General features: G+C 47.4%; 1 protein-coding gene across 1 annotated transcript in view; it reads right to left on the bottom strand.

Annotated features, from left to right (window-relative positions):
* The window catches only part of TLN2 (talin 2), a 442,622-nt gene that overhangs the window by 25,679 nt on the left and 392,819 nt on the right, over positions 1-24,124 (bottom strand). Inside the window, exons 47-52 of the mRNA XM_061157289.1 lie at positions 23,517-23,683; positions 22,158-22,341; positions 18,615-18,740; positions 18,296-18,412; positions 14,978-15,163; positions 11,106-11,213 (exon numbers count right to left, since the gene is read on the bottom strand). Of these exons, the coding sequence (XP_061013272.1) occupies positions 11,106-11,213; positions 14,978-15,163; positions 18,296-18,412; positions 18,615-18,740; positions 22,158-22,341; positions 23,517-23,683 (888 nt within the window). The remainder of the gene's footprint in view (positions 1-11,105; positions 11,214-14,977; positions 15,164-18,295; positions 18,413-18,614; positions 18,741-22,157; positions 22,342-23,516; positions 23,684-24,124) is intronic.

Here is a 24,124-nt window from a genome sequence, read left to right as displayed (position 1 = left end):
TGACCAGAACAGGCAATCCACAGAAGCAGAAAAAAGATCAGTGTTGGCCTTGGGCTAAGAGTGGGGCTGAAGGGAATGAGGAGGGCTAAAGAGCATGAGGTTTCTTTTTGGGGAGAAGAAAATGTTCTAAAATTATCATTATGGCCATGGTTGTACAACTCTTAAATACAGTGAAGATCAAGGAATTGTATGACTTAACTGGAAAAGTTTGTCATATGCCAATTATATCTCAATAAGGTCGTTAACAAGAAGAGAATTAACTAGGCAGGCAAATGAAAGAAGAAAGCGAGGAAGCTGGTAGTAAAGTCTGTCCCTCCAAAATATGCCTCTTTGGCATACAGATTGCTTTCAGTTGGTTATTTTGAGAAAAATCAGACACAGGAGATGCTCTGAAAACAGGGAAGTTACCCTTTGAAAGGGAAATATATACTTATAAAAGAAACCTCCATTTGTAAGGGTATCTCCTTCTCTGTACCAGGAAGAGAAAGCTGACTCAAAATCACAAGAGAATGCTATCAATGAAGAAGGCTCTGACTTGGACTTTCCAGTGGTGTAATGGATAAGAATCTGCCTGCTAACGCAGGGGACATGGATTCGATCCCTCTTCTGGGAAGATCCTATATGCCCAGAGCAACTAAAACCATGGGCCACAACTACTGAGCCTGTGCTCTAGAGCTCACCGGCCACAACTACTGAGCCTGCATTCCCTAGAGAAGCCACCAGAATGAGAAACCCATGCGCCACAATAAAGAGTAGCCTCCACTTGCAGCAACTAGACAAAGACCATGCAAAGCAACAAAGACCCAGTGCAGTCACAAAAGAAAAAACACTCTGACTTAAATCTGCTAACAATCTTAATCCTCATCAACCCTGCTTTTCCTGACCACCTGCTCCAACCAGCCTCTTCCCACCATATATACCTTTCTTTTTCTTTGCCTAAAGGCAGTACCTGATGTGAAGAGCTGACTCATTGGAAAAGACCCTGATGCTGGGAAAGACTGAGTGCAGGAGGAGAAGGGGATGACAGAGGATGAGATGGTTGGATGGCATCATCGACTTGATGAACACAGGTTTGGGTGGACTCCAGGAGTTAGTGATGGGCAGGGAGGCCTGGCGTGCTGTGATTCATGGGGCCACAAAGAGTCGGGCACGACTGAGTGAGTGAACTGAACTGAACTGAGTATACAATTGGGTGGCTTAGGCCAGTTTGCGAATTACTCGTTTTTCCCCTGGGTAGCTTCCATTTACCCATGGGGTACACATGTGAATAAAATTTTGTTTGTTGTTCTCTGGTTAATCTGTCTTACTACATGCGATCTCAGGCAAGAACTCAGAGCAGAGGGAAAATTATTTTTCTTCCCCCACACTGGGATATAATCCTAAAAATAACTTGATAACCTTGGTGAACAATCTGCCTGCAATGCAGGAGACCCAGGTTTGATCCCTGGGTCAGGAAGATCCCCTGGAGAAGGAAATGGCAATCCACTCCCATATTCTTGCCTGGAGAATCCCCATGGACAGAGGAGCCTGGCAGACTACAGTCCATGGGGTCGCAGAGTCACAGCCTGGCACGCTACAGTCCATGGGGTCGCAAAGTTGGACATGACTGAGTGACTAACACACACTTGCAAATAAACATTCAGTTCTTCCTAAATGTTTCATATTTTAGATATGAGATATCTTAGTTGCACTTTCATTTTTACTCAAGTTCTATCTGCACTTTTTTGTTTTCGGTCTGCATTGCTGTCATTTTTTTCTTTTTAAGTATACATTTGTCTCCCGCTGCCAGACACTGTTGGACTTCCTTGGTGCTCAGATGATAAAGAATCTGCCTGCAATGCAGTAGACCTGAGTTCAATCCCTCGGTTGGGAAGATCCCTTGGGAAGACTCCCTTTGGCCTCCTCGTTCCCCTCGAGTGTGCACTGTGCATCTGCATTCTACGTTAACAGATCTGCCCAAGAGCAGAAACAGCTGCTCAACCATAAAGATCAATTTTTCTTCTTCTGTTGCCGCCATGTAACTCCTTAGAAGATAAAATTCCTTTCTCAATCCTGTAAGGGATCACAATGACCCACTACTCACACCATGTACATGCAGACTTCTTTGGTGAACTTTACGTACAAGGTCAATATACCATTTCCCCTAAAGATAGAGATGGATGCAGAGTATACTGTTTAGACGATCTGAGGAGATACTGGGCCACGCCTAATGAAAGTTCTCAGCTTAAATACTTACAACCTTATTAATGCTACCAGCATTAATAATTACTTGTATTCTGCCTATTTTACAAGATTATTGTTTCTTGCATTACCAAATATGTGACTGAGCTTCAGATAAAACTAATAGTGACTAGGTGAATTGAAATGATTGACCAAATATATAGTGCCATGACATCAATGACTCTAACAGTGTAACTCATGATATGGGAAGAAGAAACAAGAGGGAACTGCGTCCTGGCCCATAACAGACTAGTAAGACAGGCGGTCCAGAGGCCTCTGGTTACTCTTAACAGGGCCTGGTCCTATAATAGCACACTAAGTGGCCTATCAACAAAATCCCGGCCTGACCTGCGAATGAGCATTTCTAGTGCAGTGGAACAAATTGGTCACAAAATGCCTTCCAACCTCTGGTTGCAATTCAAACCGAAAGGGAAGGGAGTGTAAAATAATGTTGCCCACCATCCAGGCCTGTAAGGATTAAGTCATTCTCCACTAAGTTACTGACCTACAGCACATCCTGAAAGAAACTCAGGGCAAGGATGAGGCCCTTTGCGCTCCAGGAAAACTGACTGAACTGGTCCTCAGAGAATTAGATATTTTCAGGAGATTTTAAAAATGAACCCGAATTCTTACATCTTCCTATACTTTGAAAGCACTAAAACCTTTAACTAAGACGTCTGTTTCTAGTGACTAGCAGCAAGCTTCTCCCGAGACAAGTGCTTGATTGTATGTACTCTCTTTGCTAAAACCACATATATCCTGATGCCCGTCTTCTCACTTATCTCTTCAAAACAGTTCTCAGAGCTCTCTGAGAGACTGTCTCCCAGGTTATAATCCTCAGGTTCACTCAAATAAAAATTTCCATTTCTTTCTTTGATTGACTATTCATGTTTTCCACTGACGTGACAAAGAACTCATGCCTAGAAAATATAAAGAACTCTAAAAGTTCAATCAGACAAAAACCCAATTAAAAAGGGCAAAAGATCTGAACAGAGATCATCTGAGAAGATATACAGAAGGCAAACAGGTACATAAAAGATACTCCATGTTGTAAATTAAAACCACAGTAGACTTTTCCGGTGGTCCAGTGGCTGGGACTCCATGCGCCCAGTACAGGGGGCCAGGGTTCAATCCCTGGTCAGGGAACTAAATCTCACATGCCCAAACTAAGACCTGGTGCAGCCAAATATATATAAACACTAAAAAAGAAACCACAATAAGATATCACCTCATGCCCACTAGAATGGATAAAATTGAAAAGACTGACCATTCTAAGGGCTCACAAAGACATGGAGAAATGGGAACTCTCATACACTGCTAGTGGAAATAACCACTTTACAAAAGAATTCAGTAGTTTCCTAGGAAGTTAAAAATATACCCATCCTATGATATAAATATTCCACTTTAATATATTTATCCAAGATAATGAAAACATATAGACAGAAAGACATATATAGGATGCTCTTAGCAGCTTTATTTTTAACTATCAAACCTGGAAACAACCCAAGTATCCATCAGCAGGGAAACAGATTAGACAACACCTTGCAACAATAAAAGGGGTCAAATAACTGCTGCACACAAGAATGTGGATGGAATTAAAAATACTGATGCTGAGTGAAAGAAGCTAGACAAAGAAGAGTACACACTAGATGATTACCTTTATATAAAGGTCTGGCAAGTGTAAGCAAATCTATAATAACAAAATGCAGATCAGTGGCTGCCTGGAAGTTTTGAAGAGTAATGGATATACTCATTGTTTTGATTGTGGTGATGTTTTCACAGATGTATTCAAATATCAGCACTCAAACGGTAAACTTCAAATATGTGTTTATTGTATGCTAGCTATGCCTCAATAAAGCTGAAACAAAAGTGAAGGGTGTGGTAGGGAGATTCACTTAAATCATCCAAGTGGAGTGGTGAAAGACTTCTGTCTTTAAAAGAACTTTGATGGAAAGAGGAAACCACTTCTGTATACACTCTGGCTCTAAGGAAGGGAACAGCCCTGACAACAAAGCACCCTATTTAGACAAGGCAGAGCAAAGGAGTTCTATTTTTATTCTGCAATTAAGTCAACATGATTTCTAATAGCAGGCAACAGATAGAAGAAATTAAAGTGCTGCTAGTGAAAGTGAGGGTAATTTTAACCCTGTCAAAGAGCTCATATTGTGGGTTAGCAGCAATACTGAACTGTGGTCGCCGCAGAGGCCAACTGGCTGTCTCTCATCCTGCAGCAGAAATCCTCCATGACAGACCAGCCAACAGCAAATGCAGAAGGCCAAGACTGCTCAAACAGACATAGCTAGAGCTGCATAAAGTAGCTTCCGGGGCAGCAAGGACAGGGCTCTGCCTAAATTAGATCCCTCTGTTTGTAGACTGATAACTAGATTCTCAAACAAACAAAACATTCCCCAAGGAGGAGTTCTCGATTTGGAGTTTCTAAATTCCCAAAGGATCCAGCTGGGTGTCTGGGAATCCTCCTAACAGTTTAAAGGACATTTGTGTTTATGAGCTGATGTTTCTCTGATGAGGGTAGGGAGATGGCAGGAAATGGGTTTTTAGCTAATTCAGGGAGACCCAAATCCACAAAAGGTTAAGAAAGCTGAAATCATGATAGTTATTCGTGCCTCAATAGAGAAAAATAGAATAGTATTGGTAAAGGATATAAAATTAATTACTATCGAGAGTTTTTTTTAAACAAAATAAGAATCTGAACCAAATAAGACAAGATATTAATTTAAAAGTTGTTAATTATAGATGGTAGACACACAAATGTTTACATGGTTTTCTGTGTTTTAAGATTTTTTTTCTAAAGTAAAACTAAAATATACAAACCAGCCATAACAGGTGAGGAATCCTTGACTCTAGGATATTTGAACGGAACAAGCCAAAGCAGGATACCTTCTCCCACATTTTCACGTGTCTAAATTTAAGAAAAACAGCCCCTAAAGAAGACAGCTGAACATGACCACTTGAGAGGGACCTCAGTTTATTCTTCTAAATTGCCAGATACTTTCTCCAAGTGATGAGGAGGGCAGGCTGGGGAGTATGGGGTATGTGTGTGTATGTGTGAATGGGTATATGGTGGGTGTGGGTGTGGGTGTGGGTGTATGGTGTGTGTGAGTGTGAGTGTGTGTATGTGTGTGTGCATGGGTATATGGTGTGGGTGTGTGTGTGGGTGTATGGTGTGTGTGAGTGTGTGTGTGTGTGTGTATGGGTATATGGTGTGTGTGTGTGAGTGTGTGGGTGTGTGGGTGTATGGTGTGTGTGAGTGTGTGTGTGTGTGTGTATGGGTGTATGGTGTGTGTGAGTGTGAGTGTGTGTGTGTGTGTATGGTTTGTGTGAGTGTGTGTGTGTGTATATGTTGTGTGTGAGTGTGTGTGTGTGTATGGGTATATGGTGTGTGTGTGTGGGTGTATGGTGTGTGTGAGAGAGTGTGTGTGTGTGGGGGTGGGTGTATGGTGTGTGAGTGTGTGTGTGTGTATGGGTATATGGTGTGGGTGTGGGTGTATGGTGTGTGTGAGTGTGTGTGTGTGTGGCTGTGGGTGTATGGTGTGTGAGTGTGTGTGTGTGTGTATGGGTGTATGGTGTGTGTGAGTGTGTGTGTGTCGGTATATGTTGTGTGTGAGTGTGTGTGTGTGTGTATGGGTATATGGTGTGTGTGTGTGGGTGTGTGGGTGTGTGGGTGTATGGTGTGTGTGAGTGTGTGTGTGTGTGTGTATGGGTGTATGGTGTGTGTGAGTGTGAGTGTGTGTGTGTGTGTATGGTTTGTGTGAGTGTGTGTGTGTGTGTATATGTTGTGTGTGAGTGTGTGTGTGTGTATGGGTATATGGTGTGGGTGTGGGTGTATGGTGTGTGTGAGTGTGTGTGTGTGTGGCTGTGGGTGTATGGTGTGTGAGTGTGTGTGTGTGTGTATGGTGTGTGTGAGTGTGTGTGTGTCGGTATATGTTGTGTGTGAGTGTGTGTGTGTGTGTGTATGGGTATATGGTGTGTGTGTGTGAGTGTGTGGGTGTGTGGGTGTATGGTGTGTGTGAGTGTGTGTGTGTGTGTGTGTATGGGTGTATGGTGTGTGTGAGTGTGAGTGTGTGTGTGTGTGTATGGTTTGTGTGAGTGTGAGTGTGTGTGTGTGTATGGTTTGTGTGAGTGTGTGTGTGTGTGTATATGTTGTGTGTGAGTGTGTGTGTGTGTATGGGTATATGGTGTGTGTGTGTGGGTGTATGGTGTGTGTGAGAGAGTGTGTGTGTGTGGGGGTGGGTGTATAGTGTGTGTGTGTATGGTGTGTGTGTGTGTGTTTATGGTGTGTGTGAGTGTGTGTGTGTGTATGGGTGTATGATGTGTGTGTGTGTATGGTGTGTGGGTGTATGGTGTGTGGGTGTGGGTGTATGGTGTGTGTGTGTGTGTGTATGGGTGTATGGTGTGTGTGTGGGGGTGTATGGTGTGTGTGAGTGTGTGTGTGTGTGTGTGTGTGTGTATGTTGTGTGTGAGTGTGTGTGTGTGTATGGGTATATGGTGTGTGTGTGTGGGTGTATGGTGTGTGTGAGAGAGTATGTGTGTGTGGGGGTGGGTGTATAGTGTGTGTGTGTATGGTGTGTGTGTGTGTGTTTATGGTGTGTGTGAGTGTGTGTGTGTGTATGGGTGTATGATGTGTGTGTGTGTATGGTGTGTGGGTGTATGGTGTGTGGGTGTGGGTGTATGGTGTGTGTGTGTGTGTGTATGGGTGTATGGTGTGTGTGGGGGGGTGTATGGTGTGTGTGAGTGTGTGTGTGTGTGTGTGGGTGTATGTTGTGTGTGTGTGTGTAAATCTCTAGTTTTAACTGCTTTTTTATTCACCACTCTCAAATAGCTTATCTTAGTATTCTTTCCCTCTACCCTAAAGGTAGTTTCCAAATAAATCCAAAGTCTTCTCTAAATTTGCAATTTGGCTTTCTTTATCTGACTCTGTCTCAGCGCCCTCAGAAGTGAACACTAGTGTCTATGTCTGTGCATTTCCATTTCCTCATTTCCTCTTGGGTCGGGGCTCCACCAGCTCTGTCCTAAGCGGCCTTATGGCTCATGGTCCTCTCACGTGGAGGCTTCCTTGGTGCCTCACGTAGTGAAGAACCTGCCTGCAGTATAGATGTGGGTTCGACCCCTGGGTCAGGAAGATCCCCTGGAGAAGGAAAGGCAACCCACTCCAGTATTCTTGCCTGGGAAATGGACAGAGGGGCCTGGCAGGCTGTGGTTCATGGGGTCACACAGAGTCGGACACGACTGAGCAACTAAGCACGCACGCCTCTCATGGGGAACAATCTTCCTCATACTTAGCATCGTATTAGCTCAAATTTCTTTCAAATCTGTTTGGAGAAGGAGCGAGGGCACATGAGGTGAAATGTGAGCTTATTTTCAGCTGCAGGACCAAGGAAACTACAACTGTCTGCAGCTTAGAGGACGGAACGCTGTCACAGAGGTTTTACCGTTTTCTGTTAGGAACTGGTATTTTTCATGTTTATGATAATGAACATAATCTGAATGTTTCCTTCCTGTATTTTTACTGGAAAATATTCTTTATGGAATATGTGCAAGTCTCTAAAGAGACACAAATACATGAGCTAATTTTTTAAAGCAAATATTTGATGTGATTTCATTCTTATCTCCTTGGACATTAGAATCATAAGCACTTGTCACCATAAAAAGGCAAAAACATCCTTCTTGCAAAACATGAGACCAATTCTGTATGCTGTATAAAAGTTTTCATGTCATCGAGCTTTTCTTCCTATTAGTGATTTCAATTTAGCACCAGTGTTTTTCATACCATAAATCTCAAAACAACTTTAGGGAAACAGGACATTTATACTTCTATTTAATTATGGGTTACAATGATAATAATTGTATAGAAAAATAAAAAGAAATTCAGGTGGCAGGCTTCTAACAGACACATCGACCACCACACAATCAACCCAATGAGGTTTGAAAACAAGGTTTCAGAGTCCTGTTTCTTTAGTAAATATCAGGAAGAACTCATAACAGAAAACAGCAGGGAAGCACATCCAGTTGTAAGCTGCAGTGGTGCTTGTGGGGTCCATGAAAAGAAGCGAGTGGTTGCTCCCCTCTTGCCAGTCTCTGGCCTCACATGAAACCTCCTAAATCACAGGTGATGTGGAGTCTCCCTGTGGAATGTGTCTTTCCTGTTCCAGAAGAACCGACTGATTATCACTAGGGCTGATGCCTGACAGTCATTGTGTCCATGCTAAGTCGCTTTAGTTGTGTCTGACTCTTTGCAACCCTATGGACTATAGCCCTCCAGCCTTCTCTGTCCATGGGATTCTCCAGGCAGGAGTATTGCATGGGTTGCCATGCCCTCCTCCAGGGGATCTTCCCGACCCAGGGACTGAACATGAGTCTCTTATGTTTCCTGAATCGGCAGGTGGGTTCTTTACCACTAGCGTCACCTGGGAAGTCCAACACAGTCATTAAGTGGCCATAAAGCTAGGGTCTCTGAGTGTGTGGCCTGGGAACGGCTCCTAGGTCTTCCCTCATGTTCACCGAGACCTGGAATCCTGGGCTTCTTCTTGAGCAAAGAGGCCGACCATTCCCCCTGGCCCCCACCCCCAGGAGGCCTTGTCTTCTGTCACTAACACACGGCGTGCAGGGTGAGGAGCTGAGGAGACAGGAGGCGCCTTGGTGGATACCGCACCTGGTTCCCAGATACTGGGAGAGGGGCTACAGGTGGCTTGAGGTCAAGGAGGGGACCCTATGAGGGCTCCCTTTTCCTTCTCCCTTGGGAGAAACTTCTCAAAACAAGTGCGGGCACCTGTCCTTCCTCATGCAGACAGAACTCACCCTGGACTAGGGGGGAAGGAAACTCGACATCTTCACTGTTTGCCTTGAAGGCTGCTGCATCTGTTCCATGCAGCTTCAGGCATTTGGCAGAGACGCCGCTGCAGGTGGGCCTCAATGCAGTAACATTCTCGTCAAATGGTTCACGAGCAAAGGTGTGCAGGGGCCTGGACCTACTAACCCTGAGTCAGTTGTCAGTGCAACACAGATACGGACACAGAAGTGGGAAAAAATATGGATTAACCAAGAAACGGACCTGGAGAAAACAGGTGAAGTGAGGATCCCTCCTGTGAGTAATAGGAAGATGCCAGAATTGTGGTGCTGGAGAAGACTCTTGAGAATCTCTTAGATAGCAAGGAGATCAAATCAGTCAATCCTAAAGGAAATCAACTCTGAATATTCATCAGAAGGACTGATAATGAAGCTGAAGCTCCAATAATTTGGCCACCTGATGCAAGGAGCCGACTCACTGGAAGAGACCCTGATGCTGGGAAAGATTGAAGGCAGCAGTAGAAGGGGCGGCAGAGGATGAAATGGTTGGATGGCATCACCGACTCAATGGACATGAGCCTGAGCAAACTCCAGGAGACAGTAGAGGACTGGCGTGCTGCAAACCATGGGGTCACAAAGAGTAGGACACAGCAGCTGAACAACGAATTATTAAACGACTGAGTCAGAAATCAAAGCATAGGAGAGACAAGGAGAAACAGGGGGTCAGGGGAGAGCCCCCACTTAGGAAGCAAGGTGGGCACTGTTGCTGCAGCTCCACATCTCCACTCAGCCAGGACGGACACGTTCCAGAAGTATTTCAATGAAGTGTGTAGCAGACGTGAGCTCAGCCAGTGCCCTGGCCTCCCCACAGTCTCACTTAATCCTGAATAAGCTGCCTGTCTAACATCTGAACAAACTCAAGCCCAGATAGATGGCGGTTGTGCAGCTAGTTTCTTGGCAGAGCCTGGATTTGAATTCGAGGGTTCTAAACCTTAGCTTAAGAGTGTTTCCATTATGCTTTCTAATGTTTGGACATAACAAGATTCCATGTGTCCAGAACAGATCGTCTCATCAAAAAAAAAGATACCTTTTGGAAGCCTTACTGGCTTCATTCTCTCACAAGTGTTCTACTGACAAGTATTCTACTCACAAGTATTCAGGCTTTGGGAGCCCAATGTGAGGAACCCCAGACTGGTCACTCTAACAAAAGATACACTTTTGTACCGACCACAGTTACTGGTGGCTCAGTGGTAAAGAATCTGCCTGCCCATGCAGGAGATGTGGGTTTGATCTCTGGGTCAGGAATATCTCCTGGAGAAGAAAATGGCAACCCACTCCAGTATTCTTGCCTGGAAAATCCTATGGAAAAGAGGAGTCTGGCGGGCTACAGTCCATGGGATTCCAAAGAGTTGGACATGACTTAGTGACTAAACAACAACAGTTACCTGGGTGAAGAATATAAGTACGGCTCCCTTAGAAAACCAAAAATGCTTAACATCAGAGGGCAATTTAAAGAGAAGGCACTGAAATGCTAGAATGGGGATAGCTGAGAATAAAAAGCAGGACATGGTCCCAGGTCTGTCATTAGTAGCTGGTGACCTCAACCAAGAGGCCAGACATCTTTTAGTCTTAGATCCTTCCTTTGCCCTGTGAGCCTCATGAGGTTGCTTGAAAAAAGAAAAATTTCAATGCCCAGAGAATCAAAAGGCTTGACAGTCTTTGAGGTACATGTGTTGTATATCTGAAAGTGATGGATCTTTTTTTTGTTGTTGTTTGGGTTTGGGAAGAAGCAAAAGTAACGAAGGGAGGGGAGCTACTGTCAGGTCTCTCCTGGGGTGTTTATGACTCCTGAACAAGCTATCTTCCAAACCTCCCCAGTTCTTTTGGATTCAAATAGCACCTCCCTCCAGTCTACACCTGTATCTTGTGAGTTGGAGCAGTGCGATGTGAGATTGAGCTTTTCGGCTCAATCTAGTCCGAGCCTCGTAAGTGGAGTTTGCATGAAGCTCTAAGTGGGATTTTCCCAAGGAAAGGATGCTCGGCTCCTCCCCAGTCCCGGCCCTGCCCACCGCCCTCCTCACCACCAAGACGTGCTCCAGGAGGTCCAGGTAGCCGAGGGTGCACTCCGTCCCGTACCGCAAGGCTCTGGTGCGCACCTCCTCACTGACGTCGGGGTGGAAGGAAGCTTGCTGGAGAAAGAAAGGAATGTCATCTCAAGACAGGAGAACCAGGCGGCAAGTGGGCCAGGCAGCCAGGTGGTCCCGTATGTCCTGCCTGTTTCCACTGTAGGTTCCCTGACAAGTTTGTGTCTTGCTTTTTCCAGTGCCCCAGGGCCAGACAAAAGCAAGTGAATCTGGCCCCTTTTTTCTTTCTTTCTCATCATGCCGACCCTCACATCTCTTATTGTAAGGTAAGAAATTCCTCACTCTGTGACCAGACCACAGTGCAAACATAGCCAGTCTCCTGACCGGGCCCACTGGCTCCTGGGAACCTTCAGAGAACAAGCTCCCCAGCACCCTCAGAGGTGCCATAAATAACTCAACTCACATTATACATGTCAAGATAAGCAAACCAGAACATATGGTTAACACAGCATCTGGCCCCTCTTCTTTTTGTATTTGTGACCTGCTGACTTGAGTTACTCAAGAGATATCATTTCACATGGCACGTCCATTCCCGGGGCCACCAGTGACGTTTGAATTTCGAATAAACAATGAAAACCTTTAGCCTAAGTATGGGGCACCCTGTTTTTTTTTTTTTTTGCTCAGTCTGGCAATCCTACCCATTTAGCCTTTCCTGCTATAACTTCACTCTGGAAAGAACTCAAAGGGGCTTACAAGAATACAAAAAATAGAAAACTGCAAAAAAAATCACAAGTCAGGACAAACACAAATCATGCATTAGGATAAAAGGTCAAGGCAGAAGGGGAAGAGTGACCTGTCTCCATGCTTCTTCCAGTCGAATCCTTCTTCCCAAGGATTGGGGACTTCTCCTCACCTGCCCTCCCAATTTGAGTGGCTAGCATCTATCATTTATGAGCCTGGTTTTATTCATTTGAGGACTAACAGGCCAGGCCTTTAACTTCTCCCACACTTTCATCAGCCTTGCTCCCCTGTGTCTCCAAGTGTGAGGACAGAGACCAGGTCTGGTTCAAGGGGGAAGACAAGGACTATGATGCTCCTGTAGTAGGTAATGCACAAGGCCCTCCTTGAGAGCTGCATGGGTGCTGATGATCACTGCTGGTCATCACTGCTGGTGGCTCTAACTTGGCAGAACCCTTGGGGAAAGCAACCTAGCAATAACTGGAAAGTCCATTTGACCCACTAACTCTACTTCTGGGAGTTTTGCCTAAGGATATTATCCAAAGTATAGAAAAAAACCCCAAAGATGCCCAAAGATGTCCACTGAAGTTGATGATTAAGGAAAGTGCAGATAATCTAGATAGCTGATAGTAGGGGAAAGAGTATATTCATTAACAATGTATTTTGTGCTTATTAAAGAAATCAGTTATAATGACTTACAGTAACAAAGAAATAGTCATGTAACATTAATTGTAATTGGAGATATGAAGTTGTATCTGATAAAGACATATGAACATGAAAGTACACTCAGAAAGAAATACACACTGGAATTAACTGGGGGTGTAGGGAAGTCTATGTCCCCATTGGAGCAATTAATGTAATCCTCCATGTCTGATAAGATGAGTCAGTATGTGCCCTTCTACACTTGTTTTTGCCCTGCTCAGCCCCAAAGGTGGTGTTCAAATATGGCCATGTAGCCCTCTGGTTGGCACAGAATTGTTCCTTCTTGGCCCACCAACTGGCATTCCTGGTTTTTACATATTTACTGCACACCCTTTCTGGCAAGCTGCCTCATTTCCTTTCTGCAAGGGACGGGAGATACCAGAGACCACAGGAAATGTAAGCATCAGTAAGTTCTGTCCTGAGAGGAGTCTCCGGGCTCAGCAGTGACCCTTGTCATCAAGTCTGATGTTGGCATGAGAAGCTATGGCTGTTATTTAGTCCTGCAAAATCAGGATGGCTTGATCCAGGGCGAGATCACAATGAAGAGTCAGGGCTAGGCCAATGGCACCTCTACTTTAATCCTTAACCTCTTCCCCTGAAGAGGGGAACACATAGGAGGAAAATCGGAGCTGTCTTCCATTTCACATCTATAACACGGAGACAGAGGTACCCGTTGTTCATCAACCATGGTAACCTTGATCTCTGTGACTGGGAGGCCACAAGGAGCAGAAACAGACTGGCCCAGAGCTCAGAAGGTCTGACCTCAGTTCTGGTTCTGATTGTAAGTGTGACTTTGGTCAGGCCACATCATCTCTCCAATCAAATTAGGAGAATTCCTAATTAGAAGAATTCCCTTACCCTTCCCATCTAGGATCGAATGACAGAACATACACACCTGCCCTTCCAAAGCTACAGAGTGCCCTGCATGTGCACTGTGGTGGTGCTCACTAGCCATATCTGGCTGGCAAATACTGCTGTGATGGAGGTTATAACCCAAACCAGAATGATCACTTCTGCCAGGGCAGATCCCATTGAGTGCATCAAAACTGTACTTGGGAGACTTTCCCAGTGGTCCAGTGGTTAAGAATCTGCCTTGCAATTTAGGGGATGTGGGCTTGATCCCTGGTCAGGGAACTAAGATCCCACATGCCAAGATGTCAAGGGGCAATTACATCCTCATGTCACAGCTGTTGAGCCCATGCTGTCTGGAGCCCACATGCCACAACTAGAGTCCGTGCGCTGCAAGGAAAGATCCCTCGTGACACGACTAAGATCCAACACAAGCAAATAAATAAATAAAAAAATAAAACTATACTTGGGGCCCGAGGAGAGTCTAAACTCCCTGGCCCAGCACACGCGGAACTCGTGACAGTGGCCCAATCCTCTTGTCACCCTCTTTTCCTCCCACCTACCCCTGTCCCTCACTCCCTCCCCTCCCCCACCTCCTGGGGACCAGGAAATGTGGTGCTGTTTCCCACACTCAGTCCTTCAGCCTGACTGCCTCGCCCTGCCTCTGCCCAGGGACACCAGCCCATCCTACCCCTGCGAGGAACCTGAGAGGCCATCATCTGACCCTGCACCAGCTCTCCCCACAACTCACATCACCACAGAGAAGGGCCTGTTCCCAAGGACCCCAAGGTGCAACAGCTGCTCTTCCCCTTCTGTGGTTCATCTCCATCTGCTGACCAGGGTGGTGGGGGTGGGGTGGGGGTGAGGTGTCACTGATCCATCATGGGGAGAAGTCAGGGTTCCAGAAGGGTGCAGGACTGGGGTGGGGTGAGCCCCACTGCAGGCTCAGTGGGAGGTAGGGGACCTCTTATGGCTCCCTGGCTTAACAGATGTAAAATAAAGTGAAGGTCATAAAGCTCAGGTCTCCCCAGCTCCCTCCAAGAGCACCAGCGCAGGGCAGCCGCCCCTGCTGTCTCCCTAAGGGTCGGAAGAGCTTCCCCAAGATGCCTGGTGCTCTTTGGTTCCTCTAACTCACTCCCTCACCCAATTATGGCAACACCCTTCCTGGCGCAGAAGGGCTGATCGAGGACTCAGGTAAGGGTGCAGGCTGATGAGGGGTGCAGTTTTGGAGGGCCTGGGACAAAACCTCACAGTCCTGCTCCACTCCTGCCAGAACAGCCCCTAGTACAGCCCCTGCAAGAAGGTATCCCACCTGTTTAGGAAGAACTGAGAGACGAAGTGGGAGGGTAAGTCAGCAGACCAAGTCCACGCCCTCTTAAATACAAAACTACCTCCAGAGAGCCACCTCCCTTGGCTGATGGGCACACCTGCCACCAGCGTGCACTCTATCACAAAGGCCAGGGTACCGAGCTGCTCACTCCTACACATGGCCAGTCCTGCCCCCTCTCCAGACTGACTGCAACAGTTCAGCCACGGCAGAGCACCACCCTACCCACCCCAATCAATGCCGAGGCCTTTACCTTGCAGGCCGTCAACATGTCCGACACGGCCTTCCGGCTCAGATTGGCAGTGGCTATCACATCCTCCTGTCGACAAGAGTTCCCAGCGGCCACAGCTTTGGCCGTTGCCATGGTGATGCCTTTGGTCATCCTGATGGATTCCTCAGGTGATGATGTCTTTTCAGGTACCTCTTTTGACTGGAATACCTGGAAGTTAGAAATGGAAGAGCTGAAAAAAGTTAAAAAGGGAAGGACAGAAATAACATATGCCTCCCCTACTGGCTGTAGCAGTGTCTGAAAATCAAGCCAGCCATGGGAGGAAACTGGTCAGATGTCAGGAAATCAGAAATGTAACTGGAGTACAGTAACATCCTTCTTGCTTTCAAAATTCCAGCGTGGATAAGCCCCACACACCAGTCTTCAGCATTCCTGGGGGGAGAACATGGGGCGGGAGAATCATCTACAGTGTTAACATGTTTGCCTGTGGAAACTGACACTCTATGTGCATTAACTCCACCCCTGGGGTGGTGGGGTGGGGTGGACTGTGCAGCTTCCCAGATCTTCTGGCCCATTCTTGCTGATACCTCAGTGATCCCCAGAAGCTCCACAGCCCTGATGCTGGTTCCAGAACAAGACGGACCTGGATGAATCACTCTGGACTCAGCTCTCTCTCTTAAAGACAGTGTGAGGCTGGGGAAAAATGAAGCATTCCATTTCTTCTATTCTTAGCCTGTCTTACAAATATAACTGCCTAATTGTGTGGAGGTGTTCATGTTGAGCCTGGCATGGCGACATTTTGAATTATTTAAAAACATCCATACACCTTTAGAGAAGCTGAAATACATTAGCCACGGTAAGTGAGTATCTCACTTTAAAATTCCACCTGCCAGTCAAGCCAACCATTTCTGCTTCCAGCGCATCTGCCATGGTTCTACCATGAGTGAGGGGTCCCTGCATACGAGGACTCCTGAACCTGGTGGGGCTGCTCTGTCTTCAGTCCTTGTTGTTCAGTCGCTAAGTTGTGTCCGACTCTTTGCAACCCCATGGGCTATAGCACACCAGCCTTCCCTGTCCTTCACCATCTCCCAAAGTCTTCAGCCCTAGGCAGCCATGTTTGAGCCACGATTCACAAGGGAGGACCCAGCTGACATCCCTGTCATGTGCCCATCAGTGTTGAACACCACTAACCCCCTAAAAATGAACAGCAGCAGTCTGACTGCCCAGGACCAACCCTGAATGCTGCAGCGTAATGAGGATGGACAGAGTCCTCCATGCTAACATGGGCCTTGGGGTTCATGCTCCGTTGGGAACCTATGTTCATGGATATGCATTGTCTGGGCCAATTCTTTTTTTTTTTTTTTTTTGATATAGGTCAATTCTACATGGTATACTAGGCTGACCATGTGTAATATCCCAGGAATTACAAATCTCTTCCATTGCTACTGTTTGGCCCACTCACACTGGTCAGAATGTATCTCTAGACTTTTAATAAGAAACCCCAGCCCAGGGACTTCCCTAGTGATCCAGTGGTTAAGAAATTGAGCTTCCAATGCAGGGGGTGAGGGTTCCATCCCTCATGTGGGAACTAAGATCCCACATGCCATGTGGTATGGCCAAAAAATAAAATTAAAAAAAACAAAAAACAAAAAACTCCCAGCCCATGTAGGCAGGCGAGTGCCAGGCAGCAGTCTTAAGGATATCACCTGTGGTTTTTAGTTTCTTCTTTGTGTGAGAACTGAGCACAATGGCAGTCAAGGTTGGAGTCATTAAACACAGGACACGAGAACCCAGGCCTCCACCACTAAAACCCGACAGGACCGCTCATCTCTACTGCTTCCCAGATGGCACTAGTGGTAAAGAACTCGCCTGCCAATGCAGGAGACGTAAGAGACATGGGTTCGATCCCAGGGTCATGAAGACCCCCTGGAGAAGGAAATGGCAACCCACTTCAGTATTCTTGCCTGAAGAGTTCCACGGACAGGGGAGCCTTGAGGGCTATAATCTGTAGGGTTGCAAGAATTGACATGACTGAGGCAACTTAACACACTGCTGACCCTCAGGCACTTGTGGCCTTTGCAGGTGACTCTCTGAAGACTCCTCCTTCCGAAAGAGAAGCTGAACCTGTGAGCAGATCTGCTATTAAAAAGGAACCTCACATGATGGCCTATGTTGCCTCTGCATTTAAGTTTTATTTATCTGAGAGTCTTTGAAAAATGTCCTAAAGCTGTCTGTGTGTAGTCATTTGGCCTATTAAGAATAAAGGTACATATAAAATAATGAAAATAAATAGCATTTGTAAAAATAAATAAAAAAAGAGGAATCTCAGTTTGAAGCTACTCATTTTCAGCATATTTGTTTCGGGGGATTAGGATGAGGCAATCCTCAAGGCAATACACAGCCACCATGGAGTCAAAAGAACTGGATACGGTCGCAGTAAGCCCAGGACACCCTCGCTCTAAGACAGTGGAACTGGGCGACAGTGAACACAGGGTCGGCGTCTCTGAGATCAGACGCCTCACCTGGAAGGCAGCCTGACGTTAAAGGGAAGTGCCCCCAGTAAAACCGTCTGGGTTTTCCGAACAGTGAGCTCAGACTCCCACATCCATCTGTGTGCAGCAGGGTGAGCTGTTGTTGATGGCCACAGGAATCAGGAGGGGCCACATGTGGCCCCTCAAGGCGAGGACTTCCCTGGTGTCTCAGTGAATAAGAATCTACCTGCCAAGGGAAGGGACACAGGTTTGATCCCTGGTCCAGCAAGATTCCACATGCCGTGGAACAACTAAGCCCATGTGCCACAACTACTGAAGCCTACGTGCTCTAGGCTGTGAGCTGCAACTGCTGAAATCTGTGCACCCTAGTGCCCATGCTTTACAACAAGAAAAACCACCACAGTGAGAAGCCTGTGCACCACAACAAACAAACAGCCTGTTTCCCGCAACTAGAGAAAGCCTGCATGCATCAATGAAGACCCACTGCAACCAAAAATGAATAATAAAATAAGTAAAATTTTTAAAAAAGCATAAACTCAAGGCAAAGGGCCACAGTGAGTTTTCCCTTTGCCAAGGCTCTTCTGCAGTGCTTTCGTTTTATGCTGCAATTTTAGTGGATTTAAACCTGAATGGTCCCAAGTCATACATTAATTCATTTAATTACAATTGCAAACTAACCCTAGTCACACTCCGAAGCCAGTATCACATAGGTTCTCCATGGCACAAGGCTACCAGGAGGCAGGTGAGTGGGCCCCCCTAGCTCAGGCACTCCAAGTGAAATCTCAGAGAAGTTGTGCTGGGGTCGGCTGTTGGACACAGGGCCCTAGGGAGGTGGCTGGTGGCTCCTTACCGTAAGCTCCTGCTTCATGTACTCGATGGTGGCCTCTAGTGCCCGTGTGCCCCGGGTGGCCTCGTCCTCCACTGCCTTCACGGTCTTGAGGAGGGAGGTGACATTGGTCACCATCACCTGCATGGGAAGACAGGCCAAGAGGAAAGAGTGCGCTGAGGTCCCACCCCTCTTAGTGCAGATCTAATGGCACGAGTGCCCACGCCTCTAAGTGAGGAAGGAACCCAGATGCACACGGCCCCCTCCAAAACCTGGCGTGTCATCTCTGTCTCTCACTGGAGCACCCCTGGCACACCTGCGCCCGGCTGGGGCTCCACTCTACCTTGGCAGCCCCCTTGAGCTGGTACATGGAGGGGTCGTCGGCAGGCTTGCTGGCAGCACCCTTGGTAGCACCGATGAGATCTGAGAGGGCCTTGGCCACGTCTTTGATGGCATTGATCAACACTACCTGAAAGAGAGCATGCACCCCACGTGAGCAGCTACACCAAGATCACACAGCACAAGAGCGGGGCGGGGCGGGGGGGGGGGCCGGGGAGGCAGGGCTCAGCATCCACAGCTGCCCCGCCCGCAGCACAGGAGAGTCTCCAGAGCCTGCCCTTGGAGTCTCCGGTGTAGGAGTCCGGGTGGAAATCCAGAATCCACACTTGAGGAAGCTCCCTGAGGGAGGCAGATGCTGAGCCGGAGCGCAGAACCCAGGTACAGTCTATTTCGCAAGTTCAGAAACATGTCCTGGCCGACAGCTCTGCTGAAAAGCTGCCTGTGAAAGGATGAAGGCAGCTAGGCAGACACCCTGAGAGGCAACACCACTCACCTGTACCCAGAACTGGTCACCAAAACCACGGAGAACAAAATGCACGCCCCCCGCCTCCCCCCCGGCCTGGCCTACAAGGCTCCCATGGCAGCCCGCCTGCTCCCCAGGTGGGATCCTGACTCACTTGCCATGTTACAGGCATGTAGGTCTACCTTTTTTCCCCATTGGAAATCCTCCCCCACTCTGATCTCAGGGCTTCTGCTTTGTTCCCTTCTCTGCCTGGACCTCAGCTTTTTTCATCCTCCAGGTCTCAGATCAAACGTCACGTCCTCAGAGACCCTATCTGACCACTTGTGCCACAAGCCCATCCTCACCGGAATGCCCTCAGCTTGCCCTGCCTTATTTAATGCACTTAGCTGTAATATAATAGCAATAAAGTAATGTGGAATTATTTCATTGTATACCATCTGCCTTCCTCAACTGGGATGGAAGCTCCAGGAGGGCTGGCCTAGACTTTTGTTGTATTTTGCACTCAGAATAAGGCCTGGCGTGTGGTGGGCACTCAGCAAATACTCAGGGAATGAGTGGATATACAGGTGTGAACCCACATAACACTAGATGGAACACAGCGGCTTCACTCTTCTAACTGAACAGACAACAGACCACTTCTTCTGGGTGTTACACTTGGAATCTCAAGTACCAGGCGTCCTTAGGAATTCCACGATGCTGGGTATTACAACTACATTTTCTGGGTCCAATAGCTATAATAACAACTCCTACTTCTTACAGCAACGGCTTCCCTGCACAGAGGGCAGTATTCCAGGTGCCAAGCCAAGTACAACGCACACGATCTTATTTAACTCTCATCACTCCCTTTTCGAGTGGGAACTACAATGACTGCATCCATACTTGAAGAGACTGGGAAGGGTCAGGTTGGGATTCAGACTCTGGCCAGTGTGATGCCAAGGACACGGTCTTCACTTCCACACTGTATTGGGCTCCTGTGGCCCTGGCTCCTTATCTGCAAATGAGGTCAGTAGTGCTAGCCGCTCCCCACCACCCCCCACCACCCTGCCGGCAGGATGAACCAGATAACAAATGTGAAAACATCTTAGAAACACTAGCGTCCCAGACACTGCAAGCACAGCCACGCCGTGACTCCCAGCCTCCCACCCTCTTCATCTCGTGGCTTCTCACCCAGACTGCACAAACCTCTGCCAGCCTCTAAAACCACAGGGCAGGCTGGGTTGTGACGGGGCTCCTGAGGAGGGGCTGTGGTGGGGGCCACAGGGGAGAGGCGGAGCGGGCAGGTATGCTGCTGACACATGGCACACACTGTCCCCTCTCAGTCACTGGACAGTGACCAGGAGCAAGTGGGTGTACCTTTCAGGGGGACTTCTTGCACTGGTGGTCTCAAAAGAAGCTGGGCTCTGGGACTTCTGGATCATTTGGGAGACTAAGACTAAGCAATTCGATACATTTGGATTTAAATCCAAAGGTCTAAATCCTCCCAGCTGATTCATTCCAGGTTGAGCCAGGCTCGGGTTCCAACTGCACTCATGCATTTTCTAGCTTTTCCTTCCTCCATGCGGGTAAGAACAATGCCCAAGCAGAGACTTCTGTGAATGCTTTGAATTCCACAGGGCAGTCAATCTGGGCTCTGATATTATCAAAGAGAAAGCCAGCACAAGGAGTAAAAAGCCAACACATGGAATGTTTCCTTCAAGGGGCTCTGCTCTGCTGGAAGATATCAGGAAGGGAGGGGTCACAGCTGTGCGGGAACAGAGCTGGTGGTCTTGTATTCATCAGCACAGTAGCTGTCATGACAACTCTGGCATAGGACGGAGGGACGCTTTGTCTCCAGGGATGTCCAAATGGGCCTAACAGCCTTGTTAACTGAGTGTAGTTTAAGCAGTGGAAACTGAAGTGTTGACCATTTGATGGTGCTGGAGGGTGAAACAACAGAGGGATGTTTAAATTATGTAGTCAGGAATGGGAAGAATCCATCAATGATGGCCATGGTTGGCTGTTAGTTCAGCAAGAGCTCAACTACTCTGTTGGGCATCCATGATGTGCGGAAGCTGTGTGTTTGTTTCAAAGATCAATAAACCATGGTTCCTGTCCTTGAGGAGTTGATGATCTAGGCTGGAGGCTGAGGACCTGGCAGGTAACATCAGAGAAGTGGCTGAATCCAAAGCAGAGAATCACAGAGCCTGGAGACCATCACTGCCCCCCAGTTCCTCTCTCTCCTCCCCTTCAGAGTCAAATTTCTCAAATGGGGCATCTATACATACTGCCTCCTACCTTCACCCTCATCTGGCCACTCCTCACTAACAGCCCTGACTGGGTGACCACTGCTATCCATGGCCCTGGGGCTGGCTCTCACATCTTCTTTCTTGCCTCCTTGGCCACATCTCTGGAGGGATGAAGCACTCCTTCCTGTTAACATCATCTTCCCACCAGCTGTTGCCACTTCCCAGTCTCCTTAGGCATCTTTTTTTTTTTTTTTTTTCCTGAAGATGGTCCAAATGATGGATTCCTCAGCTTTGCCTTGACTCCGTCTCCTCATTCTCCTCTCTGGTTGTGGTCACTGTTTATTGGCGAACAAGCCCTGCATCCACGCTCTCAAACCTGAGCCAGCTCAAGCCTATTCACTTGTTTCCACCTGAGTGTCTCTCTGGAACTTCTAATTCAAAACACACTGCAATCTGAATGCATCTGCATCTATACCCAGGTCAGCCCTCCATCCAAGGAGCCTCGGCTGGGTACTGGGAGCCACTGTCCATTCACTGATGTAGTAGCCTGAAACACACGGTTGTCCTGGCCAGCTCCCTTGCCGTTATCTCCAAACGCTCAATGTGACCAATCATTTTCCAAGCCTGGCAGAGACCTCCTTACAGATTCCTCTCCAATCTGTGGGCTTGTATCCATCGCCACAGCCGTACCACAGTCCATGCCACTATTCTGCCTGGATAACTGCTTCCTACCAGTCCCTAAACCACAGATGCACCTACACACATACTGTGTATTCCCCAAGTTCCTATTTTGCCTTCAGCTTCTTCTAAGACCTGTGTATAGAGTCTGTGGGAACACAAGGCCTGACGACATGCCCACCTGGGTCTCAGGGTCGTCAGAGCCCAGGCTGGCGGCCCCCAGTTTGACCACCTCGGCGAGCTGGGTGATGGTGGCTGCAGACGACTGGGCTGCCTGGGCCAGCTTGTCTGGAGTGGACGCAGCCCCCGACACCAGCAATTTCGTGTCTTCCACCAAGGCCTTGGCTGTCTTCAGAATGTTCTCCCTGAGAAGGGCGGAGGGGGGCAGGGGAAGGGGGAAGACAAAGGGTAGACCTTGGTCACTGATAGTCAGGAAGAAAAGAAACCCTGTGTGTGTGTGTGTGTGTGTACTCAGTCATGTCTGACTCTTTGTGACCCCAGGGACTGTAGCCTGCCAGGTTCCTCTGTCCATGGGATTTTTCAGGCAAGAATAGTGGAGTGGATTGCCATTTCCTACTCCAGGGGATCTTCCTGACCCAGGGATTGAACCCACATCTCTTGTGTCCCCTGCATTGGCAGGCGGATTCTTTAGCACCACCTGGGAAGCCCAGTTAGGAAGAAAAGAAACCCTCCTAAGGGCTTTTATTAAAGAGAGATGATCCAGTTCTCCTCTTGTAATAGGAGGCTCTCATCTCCCATGTAAGAGAATTAGGATAGAAGAGAGGAAAGTCAGCTCAGAGTTCCCAGTCAATTAATAGTAAAACTTCAATTACAGATTCAGGGCTACCAGCTTGGTCCCCTTCCCCGGTCCCGTAGCTTCCTCCTTGTGGTTCCTACTATTCCTAAAAATACGTCGCAGCGACAGGGAGCTGTGAGGACACATGGGCAAGGGGACCTGGACATCAGAGCCCAGGGGGCTGGGTTTTGGAAGGGGTGACAGGGCACTGGGAATCACCTCCCCTGCCCAGTCTTGGGGCTATGGAGAGAGGAAGAAAGGTGCTGGACATGTTGCAAGGACATGGGGGGACATACCCAGCAGCAAATGGAGACCCTAGCACCTGCCTCTGAAGCAGAGTCTGAAGAGCCAGCCTGGGAGAGACAGCAGGCTTGGAGCTTCACTCTCCATTTAGGTGGGAGCTAAATGCCTGCCCGGGTCACTCCCAGTCCCAATAAGGTTAGTGAAAAAATCAAGGGCATAGCTTTTTAGCTTAGGGAAAAAAAAAAAAAAGGCAAAAAAGTTATCCTCTGTTGGAGTAGGCTGGATGTAGGTTGTGAAAGGCAAAGCTGGAACACAATTATGTTTGCAGTTGAGAAAGGCACCTATTTTGATTACGTGGTCCATTTCCGCCACTTGAACATCCTTTTGAAATAAAAATGCATAACCATATTTCTGGATGTTGGGTAGCATCTCCGAAGTCCATCAGGCCACACTGAACTTCTCCCTGTCCAGGAGCCCTCAGGATGGCTGTCACTCCCATACCTGTGGTCTGCAAATGTCTCATTGTTCTCTGCATTCAGGGTCCCTGCAGTCGCAAACATGATGGTGGTGTCCAGGTCGGCGATGATCCCGGATACGGCAGTGGCAGCTGTGATACATGCCTGGGTTCCCTTGTTCCCAGCCTGGAGAGCGGACAGCACCAAGGATACCTGAGGGCAGAGTGGGAAAGTCAGTGGGTGTGGAAGATGGAGAAAATATAACCCAAAAGTTCAAACTAAAAAAAAAAAAAAAATCACAAAGAACACAAAAAATAGAAGAGGAAACTCTTCCAAACTCACTTTACAAGGCCAACATTACTCTGACACCAAAACCAGGCAAAATACCACAAAAAAAGACAATTATAGGCCAATATCCCTGATGAACACAGAGCAAAAATCCTCCACAAAATATCAAGAAACCAAATTCAACAAAATAATAAAAGTATCACACACCATGATCAAGTGGGAATTATTCCAGGGTTGCAAGATTGGTTCAACATCCAGATATCAATGTGATACACCACAATTACAAAACAAAGGGTAAAAATGAAATAAGTCATCTCAATAAATGCAGAAAAAGCATTTGACAAAATTCAACAGCCATTTATGATA

Source organism: Dama dama, chromosome 12, assembly GCF_033118175.1.
Source record: "Dama dama isolate Ldn47 chromosome 12, ASM3311817v1, whole genome shotgun sequence".
NCBI classification, from domain to species: domain Eukaryota; kingdom Metazoa; phylum Chordata; class Mammalia; order Artiodactyla; family Cervidae; genus Dama; species Dama dama.
The sequence above is the reverse complement of the archived record's forward strand: the minus strand, read 5'-3'. Positions and strand labels throughout refer to the sequence as shown.